A 12,514-nucleotide genomic window follows, 5' to 3' on the forward strand; every position below is an offset into this window, starting at 1 on the left:
CAAAAAGCGCCGTTATAACACAGGCACACATACGCACGTCTTTCATTGTCCTGGCTAGTTTGAAACATTTCCGCACACAGGAAGACGGATTTGGGCTAATATTTTACATTTATTTTAATCACAAAAACGAACCTTTGCATCAAGTGAATGCAAAGGCTACCTACTAAGCAGTTTTAAATTTTAAATGATCAGTGCCTTGTTGCGCTGATGTGACCGAGCCCGACCCGAACCCGAGCATCCTTTCTAAATATCTGCTCAGGTCGGGTATCCATCCTCTAATTGTTACTGCCCGCTCCCGTTTGAATTACACCAGAGTTACCGACCGCAACCGCTTTTATTTGGAAATTTATTCACACGCTGCAAGAAATGTGGTCGGGTCCCGCGGTTCCCGCGGGAGAGCCGCGGGAATGCAGACCTTTACTGTAGGTTTTGTTTTTTCCATATGTACTGATCAACTCATAACTCTATTGAAGATGTGAGGGCAGGGATTTGGTTCTGTGCATTAGTTGTTAATTATTTTTCCATTTATATTCCATTTATCCATTTATAGCTCTTAAAGGGATAGTTCAGCCAAAAAAGAAAAAAACCCAATGATTTGCTTATATTTACTCCATCCTAGGGTGTATATGACTTTCTTCTTTCAGGCGAATATAATCAGAGTTATGTTAAAAATTGTAAGCTTCTAAGCTTTATATATTGGCAGTGAATGGCAGTTTGAAGTCCAATAAAGTGCATCTATCCCTCATAAAAAAGTACTCCACATGGCTCTAGAGGGTTAATAAAGGCCTGAAGTGATTCAAAGCATTTGTGTAAGAAAAATATCCATATTTAAAACTTTATAAACCATAATCTCTAGCTTCCGGTGAGAAGTGACCAATGCAGAAGCACAGAGGAAAGAGCAAAACAAAACACCAATCATAAATTAGAAGTACAAAACAAGGATTTGTGAAGAAAAATTGTTTGTAGGGTTTCGATATAAGCTATAAGATAAAGAATAGACTTGTTTTACTTTGGTGTAAACAAAACTTGATTTTCTCACGAGAGGTTATGCTACGCCTTTGAGAGATAACAGTTTCTAAAGTTTTAAATATGGATATTTTTCTTACAAGAATGAACAAAAATGTACCGATAACGTACTCACCCCTTGTCATCCAAGATATTCATGTCTTTCTTTCTTGAGTCGTAAAGAAATAGTTTTTTGAGGAAAACATTTCAGGATTTTTCTCCATATAGTGGCTATCTATGGTGCCCCGAGTTTGAACTTTCAAAATGCAGTCTAAATGTGGCTTCAAACAAGTAGGGTCTTATCTAGCGAAATGATCGGTTATTTAATTTTTTAATTACAATTTGTATACTTTTTAACATCAAACGCTTGTCTTGTCTTGCTCTGCCTGAACTCTGTTTTATTTCCAGTTCAAGACAGGGTATGTTGAAAAACTCCCATCTTAATTTCTCCCTCAACTTCAAAAATCATTTCAAAATCATCCTACATCGCTGCAGAAGTACTGACCCAGTGTTTGCAAAGTGAACATGCAAAGAAGATCAAACACCCTTAACAAAAAGCAATGTAGAGTGATTTTGAAGTTGAGGGAGAAAATGAGATGGGTTTTGAGGTCCAGGGATCAGCAAAAAATCGTCCTTGTTTTATTTCTTATTATTTTTTTTTTTTTTTTGAGTAACAACCTTTTTGTTTTCTTGTTTCACAGTCCATTTATTTATTTTAAATGTTTAATAATTATGATGGCAGTTGCATGTTTAGATTCATGCATCAAGCGTTGCATTGTTTCATTACTGATGTACTTCATCTAAATTGTTTTTTTTTCTCTCTGCAGTTGTGACTCAGAAAACCGTTACCTTGGCAACCCCCTCCGAGGAACCTGTTACTGTGAGTATGCTCTATTTGAGCTCTGACCTTAAAGTAATCCTGTTGTACCTTGAAAATTCATCTGACTCTGCTGACACTTTCAAACTCAGAGGCTGTCCACCATTTAATGAAATTAGACTCAGGGGGCTTAAGATGCTGGGAATCCTGAACGAAATTGCCATGGGCAGATGCACAACCACACAACAAGATAAAAGCAGTGGATGAGACATTCTGATTTGGCAAAAATCAAAAAGCAGAGGTAGATCTCTTGAACATCTGAGAGGATCTGCAGCAAACCATGTTGAAGTCTGATTGTGTGTGCAGGGCTTAAATGCACAGCACTAGGGGGCAGTATTGTTGTATATCAAAAAACAGCATATTCTCCTGGTATACATCTGTTTCTCTTTTTTTTGCAATTACTATCAGCAGTCATCATGGAGTCTGAAAAGGCTAAATGCAGTCAGTAGCATTTAGGACATCAAATTTCACTCCGTTTGCACATCCCGCCAGCATTATCGCCATTGTCATCAATCAGGATTAAATAAAGCCTTCAATTTATCAATCAATTTCCATCCACTCCGCTCCCTCTGCGTCTGTTAGATGAGGCGCATGTGCTCGCAGGCTTCCGGCCCAATTGCTATTTAGATACAGAAAACTTTATCACCCGCCTGTATTTTCACAAATAGTGTCCTGTAGGGGGAAGTGTTGCTGGAGAGTGGGCCGCAGGCGACATTATAAGACTGGTGAGAGTGTCAAGCCCTGTCAGAGTGAGTAAGCCAATGATTCGAACTAATTAAAGACACAAGAGCAGAAGTTTGGTGGATCCAGTAGGCAGTGTGAGCTTTCTCACACAAGCAAGGTTTGACTTGTGCATTTCCGGAAGCAGTGTGTTCTCTCTGTGTTACTTGACTCAACATCAGGAGGTTGATCCTGTAAAAACAGACTTCTGACCTAATTAGATCTCTTGGTCATGATAAATTTTCTCAGATTGGTTTGCACTCACACTCTGCCTGCTGACCAGACCTCCATGTATTCGCAGTATAACCGCAGTGGGCAGTGTCTTCAATGACCTTAATGTTTTCATTTTATCATTCAGTAGATTCTGATTCATTTGTCTACTTTAGGACACTTAATCCATGCACAAGAGAGACGTTTGTCATTCTTGCTGTCAGAAGTGTTTTCTCCATGTTCATTAGTATTTATAGAAATATGAAAACACAAGTTTTAAGAGAAATGTAAAAACAAAAACACTTTATATATACTACCAGTCAAAAGTTTTTGAACAGTAAGATTTTTAATGTTTTTAAAAAAAGGTCCTTTCTGCTCACCAAACCTGCATTTATTTGATCCAAAGTACAGCAAAAACAGTAAAATTTGGACAAATTTTTACTATTTAAAGTAAGTGTTTTCTTTTTTAATGTATTCAAAAAATGTAATTTATTCTTAAGATTTCAAAGCTGAATTTTTAGCTTCATTACTCAAGTCACATAATTCTTCAGAAATCATTCTAATATTCTGGATTGCTGTTAAAAAACATTTATTATTGTTATGTTAAAAACAGCTGAGTATAATTTTTTTCAGGTTTCTTTGAATAGAAAATTCAGAAAAACAGCATTTATTTGAAATAGAAATCTTTAACATTATAAATGTTTTATCATCATTTTTGATAAATTTAAAGCATCCTTGCTAATTAAAAGTATTAATTTCTATAATTTCTCTATAATTTGTGTATATATATATACACAGACTCCAAGCTTTTGAATGGTATAGTGTTACAAAAAGCTTTTTATTTCAGATAAATGCTTATCTTTGGATCTTTCTATCAAAGATTCCTGAAATTAAATTAATCAAATAATCCTGAAAAAATAAATGACTAAACTGTTTTAAATATTGATAATGATAATAAAAATAATAATAAAAAATATATTTATTGAACAGCAAATCAGCCTATTAGAATGATTTTTGCAGGATCATGTAACACTGAAGACTGAAGTAATGAAGCTGAAAATTCAGCTTTGCTTCACAGGAATAAATTGCATTTTGAAATATGTTCAAATAGAAAACAGTTATTTTAAATAGTTAAAGGAATGATGACTGATCAAAAGTGATAAAAGTATCATATTAGATTTTAACATTTTACATTACATTTACAATATAATTTTAAAATATTACTGGTTTTTTCTGACCAAATTAATGCAGCCTTGGTTAGGACAAGGTGGTACTTTCACCAAAAAAAAAAAAAAAAAAACTTTTGTCATCTAGCCACCCTCATGTCAAACCCTGTATGAATTTCAGTTTTTTGTTGAATATAAAAAGACATTTTGAGAAAATAACATTCTTCAAAATTTCTTTAAGTTCTACAGAAAGATTTGGAACAACACGAGAGTGCGTAAATGATAACAGAACTTTAATTTTTGCTAGGACTATCCCTTTAGATGTGTATTTGAGAGAATGGATTCCAGATTGTAGCAACAGTCAGACAGGAGAATGATAATGTAATTGGTGCACATAGTCTATGATTAGTTGTGTAAGGTCTTACACAATAGTTGAGAACTTGACAGAGAACATGAAACTTTGATGCATCCGGGAAGACAAGCTTCTGCCTCGGCCTTAAATGTTATATTCCAAGTTTTTTATGCTCGCATTTAATAACTTACAACTTTTTTGGCTGACATCCCTCTCAGAACAGCTGTCTGACTTATGAAACTCACTGACATTCACTTTAAAATCACCATTCTGTTTCATCGCTGGAGAAATCCAGCATATATCACCTTAATGGTTGAAGATCAAGCTGGGGGACGGTTCGAGTTTTGTCACCTATAGATAGTTGCATCTAAAAAGTGACAGCGTTCCTTCTGGCGGGATGATTTAAAGGAACGAAGGAATGATGCTCACAGTAGTGGATTTGCAGATCAGCGCTATTCGGTGTCTGGAAGTTACATGATCTTTCAAGCAAAAATATAGGAAATGAAAAACTATGTTGCGTCCATGTCACATCTGAATTGATTAAAAGCTTATAAAGACATCTTTCGAGTTGATGGGGAGTGAAAGAGATGTTTACAATGCCATATTGTGATTCACACAAACAGCTGTTCTCTGGGAGATGCCTGTGGCAGCATTCAGTCATTTAACAGCCCAGGAGTTAAGAAAACAATCCAGACAGTTCTTTGTCTTTGATGCTTTAAGGAGATGCTAAGACCTTGAAAAAGAATAAACCCACTGCACCATTGATTGAAAATGAGGTGTGTTTAGTCTTAAACTTTTAAACCTTTAGGCCTAGTTTTGGTAAAGAATAACAAGTTCTTTTATGTAACTAAGCAGCCTAGATTTCAAATACTTGTAGACATCTTAAAAACAATTGAGCTTAATCAGAGTGTATGCTTATTAAAGCAATGACACACTCAGAAAGGAGGTATTAATTTAGTGCAATTAAAGTGACTGATGATTCATGTAGCTCTTCAAAGTAGCCCTCTTGTTGCAAGAGTGAATGTGCCCCGCTCTTTCGTGATGTTCTTTAAATGGAAACCTTCAACCATTAACATGACAGACAATTGCATGGTGTGGTACATGATGATGTAAAATGTGATGATTAACTATAGGGTTTTGATCTGAACAGATAACTTGCTGATTGATTACCAGTTTACCTTCAGTCTGCTTCAAGAAGATGACCAGCACTACACTGCCATTAACTTCATGGCCACTCCTGAACAGGTCAGTCACAATCTACTTATGTGAGAATAAAACCTTATGTCAGAATAAATTCCATGGTTCGCCCTAAAATTGTCAATGTGTGTTTTAAAACCTTAAACTATATAGAAGCCGTGCTGAAAATACTCCAGTCTTTCTTTTCTCTTTCCATCTTTTAGACCAGCAAGAACTTGGATATGTCCATCAATGCATCAAACAATTTCAATCTGAACATCACTTGGTCAGTCGGGTCAACAGGTACTGACTACTCATTTCCTCTTTTGAATATTTACCTTCGATTTGCCGTATAATAATTTATGTTTTTGTAATAGTAAACTAATGTTTGTTGAGCAAATCTTCCTTTTTTGTGCGTTCATGCATTTAACAGCAGGTTAAAAGAGTACAAAGAATGGAGTGTTTTTAACTTTACAGAGCATATTAACAACACACTCAAGAAACAGGAGACACATTTCAATACACAACTTTTAAGAGATTTTATAGTCAAATGGCTGTCAGCTAGGGTTGTGCGATATATTTAATCTACGATAATATTGTAATTGTTATTTAAACGATACACAATTTGACAATAGCCCCTTTCACACAGCAATCCCGGTAAATTGCCGGAAAATATCAGTACGACTTTACCGGTAAATACAAAAATATGCTGTTCACACAGGCAATGGTGTTCTGGCTTTTTAATGGTAAGAGACCATTCACACAACAGCACCAAAATGCCAGTAAATTCTGTCATATCAGCAGAAAGGCTTTAGTTTCACTATCTGTGCAATTTGACAAAAAAGTATAGTGACTGGCATAAGGGAATGATCAAACAGAACACATTTTTTGCTCTTATAAATCCGCTCATAATGGTATCCAACTCCAGAGCCGCAACACTGATGAATGAGAAAGAAGGTTGGGTCTTGAGCACAATGCTTGAAACAATTGTGAGACGAGGCGCAATGGTCAAAAATATCAATCAAGCACACATTTACAAAGAAAAACTCATTTAAACAAGCAGCGTAGCTTTATAAACAGCTCAGAGTAATCACATCATCACTATAAGAATGATATGATTGACCAATTTGAAAAAGCAGACTTTATTCGTCACCGCGTTCTACGTGCTCATACCGGTAATCTCCATTTTGCGTTCACACACAGCAAATGTACTGGTATTGTTACAAATACCCTTACAAATACAAATTACAAATACAAATACTGGTAAATTGCTGAAACAAATTTACCGGTATTTTTTTAATAGTCCTATTCACACATGATCAATTACCGGTAATTTACCTGTAAAGATTGTATGTGTGAAAGGGGCTATTATCAAGTATATTGCAAAAACCAAACAAAAACACCCAGAGAGTGTATGCATACACGATTAAATGTAGGTTTTACTGCTACGCAAGTGCAGATGACTTGTATATATCTTGTATATCATCTGATGTAGTTAATATTCCACAAAAAGTAATTTTTTTTTCTACAAATATTATTAGTATGATTGCAAATGTGATATCGATTTTATAAAACAGTCCTGTAAACAAGAAGGTAATATTAATTGACTTGCATTTTAAACACAACAGTTCCTGTTTTTGCCCTATATTATTACGAAAATAGATTCAAACAAAGACACATCAGAGTTGTTTTGTGTCTTTGAGCAAAACACGACAGTGTTTTGTTACTGAATCAATTAGCTGTTTGAACGAATCGGTTGAATGAATGACTCAATGATTCACTCATGCAGTGACTTGTCAACATCTCCTGGCGATTTCAGGTTTGTATTTAAAGTATATTTTCCCTTTTTTCCCTTTCAAATATCAGTATTTAACTTTTTTTTTTCTTCATTTTCTACTGCATTTTAAATGCATTTATGTCCTGGATTAAACAGCCTGTGTAAATGCATCTGAATGTCACTTTTCATTCTGTGCCACCCCTCAAATGTGTTGTTGAATGCACAAAACATGATGCCCAGATTTGGTACTGTTTATATTAAAGGAGAACTCCGGTGTGATATTGACCTAAAGTGTATTGAATCATGATACCGAGTGTGAACGTACCTTGCATATCTCATCTCGGTTTGTGTCCTGCTGTCCGAAATCTGGGGTCAGTTAGCCGATGCTCACAACAAGTTGTCAATGAGAGCCAATAGGGCATCGAAGAAGCCATGTAAATAAATCACTGTTTTACGCCATTTACGAGGCACAAAGTAGCTCTTCATTGGTAGACTTCCAAGGGCCCTGACATTTAAAACGAGACATTGAGAACTCAGAAAAAGCACCGGTGGTTTATTTACAAGTAGATTTATACAGACATCTTCCACCAGGAACAGACCGGTCGCCGCCATCTTAAATGTAGTCACGATAAGTCGAGTGTCGAGCACGAAGGAAACTACAACCTGATACGTTGATAACCTGATAAATTCCTTGGTCTCGACACTCGACTTATCGTGACTAAGTTCAGGATGGCGGCGACTGGATTTTCTTTTCCAGGTACTGTCTGTATAAATCTTCTTGTAAATAAACTACCGGTGCTTTTTCTGAGTTCTCAATGTCTCGTTTTAAATGTCAGGGCCCTTGGAAGTCTACCAATGAAGCGTGGAGCTACTTTGTGCCTCGTAAATGGCGTAAAACAGTGATTTATTTACATGGCTATTCCGATGCCCTGTTGACTTTCATTGACAACCTGTTGTGAGCATCGGCTAACTGACCCCAGATTTCGGACAGCTGGACACAAACCGAGATGAGATATGCAAGGTACGTTCACACTCGGTATCATGATTCAATACACTTTAGGTCAAAATCACACCGGAGTTCTCCTTTAATCGGTTGAATGAATGACTCAATGACTCCACCAACCTACTGGTGATTTTAGGTTTATGTATATATTTAAAGTATATTTCCCCTTTTTCCCAAAATCATTTCAAATATCAGTATTCAATCTTTTTTTTTTTAACATCAAAACTTTATTGATGCATTTGCAACTGCAGGTTAGATGCATTCATGTCCTGGATTAAACAGTTTGTGTAAATGCATCTAAATGCGCTTCACATTCTGTGGCACCTCTGCATTGCATACAATAATTTATAGTGTCTCGGTGTCTTACTATTTGAATTTATTGATTACATTTAAGACACCAAAGATGATGCATACAATTCATTTTGGTGAGAAAAACTGGCCTTATAAACATAAAAATGTCCATGAAAGTTGAAAATCAATTTAAACTAATTAGAAAAGTTAATTTCTGTTACTTTTGCAAACTTCAGCAAAATATTGTCTAATTACCGTTATCGACAAAATTCCAGAAAACAATAAAGACATAATTTTTTCATTATTACAATTATTACCCCTACTGTCAGCATAATTAAAGCACTGCTGTTAAAAATAAAATTATAAACTAAAACAGGATCATTCTGATGTTTCTGTAGGATTTCTTTTTTTTTTTAACTATTACATTTATTCTGCAAGAATGCTTTTACAGTCTAACCAAAAATTATTCAGACACCAGATATAATTTTTGATATTTTTTTACTAGTGCATGCAGGACACTGTCGTTCATTTATGTAAGTAAGGATAGCAAAATAAAGTAAACTGTGACATATTATACCCAGAAATTATTCATACAGTGGACTACCAGAGAAACTGATGCAAGTTTGGGACCAAAAATTATTCAGACACTTTGACCTGACCATGTTTAATTGCATAATTTTTGGATGATTGTAATGCATTACATGCACTACCAGGGGAAGTGTGTAAACTGTGTGTATAAGTGTGTGACTGTTAGTGTACCTTTCTATCAAAATGATCTGACATTATCAAGTTTAACTGAGTTTTATTACCATTTCCTAAATGATAGTCAATAAACTGTGATAATGTGAATACAGTAAATAGATTTTTAACATTTCAAAATTGCTGTTTATTTGAACTTACTATTTATCAGAGAATACTGGAAATAAAAGAAAATGTCCTGGAAAAAAAATAAGAATTGCCATCACAGGAGAAAATGCATCACAGGAGAAAAAAATAAAAAATAAAACAGTTATAACCATAACAATATTTGACTAAATTACTATTTTACTTTATTTTGATCAAATAAATGCATGAATGCAAAATTAAAATACAAAAAATAAAAAATTAAATACGTTGTACTAATTCTAACATTTTAAATGCCGGTGTGCCTAGTTGACTGTTATGTTGCATTCAGTGTTAGCATAATATCATAATGGTTCTGACATAGAGATGCTAATGCATTCCTTGTTTGACCGCAGTGTATTCCTGGGTGTGTTGGGTATTTTACAATAGTCAGACACTCAAGGACGTCGCCATTATCCTCTATTGTTTATTTCTGTAATCACCTTTTCGTCCAAATAGCCGCCATTTTTTTTTCCATGTGACTTTGACATGCACGCTCCTCTTTAACAGGTTCACTCCTCTCCCTCTCGACCTCCCAGCTCCCCTCAATTAATATTTGGAGTGGTGTCTTTCTGTTTAAAGACACTCTCCCCTGAGAAGGACTTCTAACAATAGTCTAGCGTGCGGCCCTGAATTCTGGGGCTGCGGCGTCTTCAGGAGCACTGAACGATTTCAATTAAGATAAACATTGCCACGTAGTGGCATTTGGGTTGTCATTTTGAGGGCTTTGTTTCATAGTGCTGGTTTGGAATGACGATTGGTGGGACTTAAGTGTTTCAGCTGAGGACTTCAGAAAAGTTTCAAAAGTCCTGATAAAATAGGACAAAGGCTGCTTTTCTTTTTCAGCACCTCCAAGTCATTTTTTTTGTTCATTTATGGTTTTATACCATGTTTCTCATGTTCTCAAAATAGATAATGAAATTGTCACACTGAGAGGTTGGTTTAAAACTCATTTTCTCCATGAATAAAAAACATCAACAAACAGCTAAACCAGTGTATGCGGACAAGCTTGTTGATTACTGGTGCAATTCACTGCATTTGCATTGCTCTCAGTCGCCCTTTTTTAATAGCTCAGAAAGCATTAAGTGGCGGTCACACTACATTTTAAGCATGCAGTTTTTTTCAGAGCCCAGAGTAAGTATAGGCAAAGATTTAATGTCTTGCTCAGGATTTTGAACAAGTAAGTATATGTATGCAGAGCCATCAACATGCAGGTCACCCTGTGACCCTTTATGGTCAATGCTTAATTAAGAGAAGTTATGAGGTGTATCAAATGCTATTTCTGAGCCTCCTTTATATCTGAATTAATCTATTGCATTCTTTTCTTTTTACAGCTGGGACCATCTCTGGGGAAGAGATCCCAATCGTGTCCAAGACCAACATTAAAGAATACAGAGACAGTTTCTCTTGTGAGAAATTCAGTTTTCATAGCAATCCCAACATCACCTTCTATGTATACGTCAGCAACTTCTCATGGCCAATCAAAATACAGGTGAGGACAGGTTTTGACTAGTTTGGCTTCTGCTGAATACACTTTAGAAGCAATTGTGAGCCACATGTTTTAGTATTTTGGTAAAGCAGGAAACTTTAATCTCCTTTGTGAAATGGAAATCAAATCGCAAAAACAAATGTTTCTAAAAAGATCAAATGCTCCTTGATATGGAAATCAATTATTCAGTTATGCACTGGGGTAGGTTTGCATCTTATGGTCCATAAAATTGAATCAGCTCTTAAGTGGCAATGTGTTACGTTGCCAGATGCCTAGACGACGGACATAAAATGACATTGCTGGAGTAATGCTTACACTGATGCGATCTATCATGGAAAAACATTTATGGTGAATCTCCACTGTGGTACATTACTCTTATTATGAACGATGTTTGCAGACTTTATTGCCTGCAATCCAAAAGAAGGAGAGATATACGTGGGATTGCACAGGTAGTTTGGTTTTAGAAGGAAGAAAAATATCTTGTCAAGATGAAACTTCTAGCGTCTATTCATCTGCATCCATTTAAAACCTATAGTCATTCAAATTGGGTGTTTCATGTGTTCTTTTAAAACCGCGGCTATACACTACCATTCAAAAGTTTGTTTTTTTTAAAACAATATAATACTTTTATTTAGCAAGAATGCGTTAAATTGATCAAAAATAACACAAAAGGTATTTATAATGATTTCCTGTTCAAGTAAATTCTGTTTTTTCACTTTCTATTCATCTAAGAATGAAAAACATATATAATTTACAGAATGTGTTTATGTGGATAATATAAAAAATATAAAACAGTTATTTTAAATTGTAATAATATTTCTAGGGCTGCCCTTGACTAAAGATTTTTGTGGTCGACTAGTAATCATTCACTTTATGCATTAGTCGATTATTAGTCGCACATTTATTAATAAACCATATAAATCATAATAATTATCCTTTAACTGCCTACATGGCCTAATAAGCGCTCAAGCACACACACAAAAAGCTTGCCACAACGCACCGGCAGATATAATAATTATGAATGTGTCAGAGAAAAACAGCAAAGAGACTGCATCAACGCTTTAATAAATTATTGATAAACTAGTGCTTTATTTGGTTTCGGCTTAAAATATAAAGTCGGTGACACTGACTCGTCATCTCCGCAGTAGTGGATGCACCTGTATGTATATGGATTTCATGCGGATTACGTAATCTGAGAATGTTTGTTTTCTATTTGAATTGGTTCATTTAAAAGTAGACACTTAACTCTCTATAGATATTTGTTCATATCTGTACGGCAAGTATGCACGAAGTTTCGAAAGGACACGATCCAGTTCACAGAGTTTGAAATAAACATAGTCTTTACATATTCGAATGATGTTGAACCCATGAATAACAAACATCAACAAACAGCTAAACCAGTGTATACGGTCAAGCTTGTTGATTACTGGTGCCATTCACTGCATTTGCATTGCTCTCAGTTGCCCTTTTTTAAAAGCTCAGAAAGCATTAAGTGGCGGTCACACTACATTTTAAGCATGCATCGTTTTTTCAGAGCCCAGAGTAAATATAGGCAAGATTTGATGT

The 12,514-nt window shown here is 35.3% G+C and overlaps 1 protein-coding gene across 1 annotated transcript; it reads left to right on the forward strand.

Annotated features, from left to right (window-relative positions):
* Nucleotides 1-1,832: 1,832 nt before the first annotated feature.
* LOC141317289 (attractin-like protein 1) lies at nucleotides 1,833-10,951 on the forward strand (the record flags this gene model as incomplete). Its single annotated transcript, XM_073833038.1, has 4 exons — nucleotides 1,833-1,885; nucleotides 5,481-5,575; nucleotides 5,731-5,809; nucleotides 10,794-10,951. Coding segments are annotated over 4 exons (385 nt in total), but the record flags the coding sequence as incomplete, so codon positions are not given.
* Between the last annotated feature and the right edge of the window lie 1,563 nt (nucleotides 10,952-12,514).

Source organism: Garra rufa, unplaced genomic scaffold, assembly GCF_049309525.1.
Source record: "Garra rufa unplaced genomic scaffold, GarRuf1.0 hap1_unplaced_642, whole genome shotgun sequence".
Taxonomy (NCBI): domain Eukaryota; kingdom Metazoa; phylum Chordata; class Actinopteri; order Cypriniformes; family Cyprinidae; genus Garra; species Garra rufa.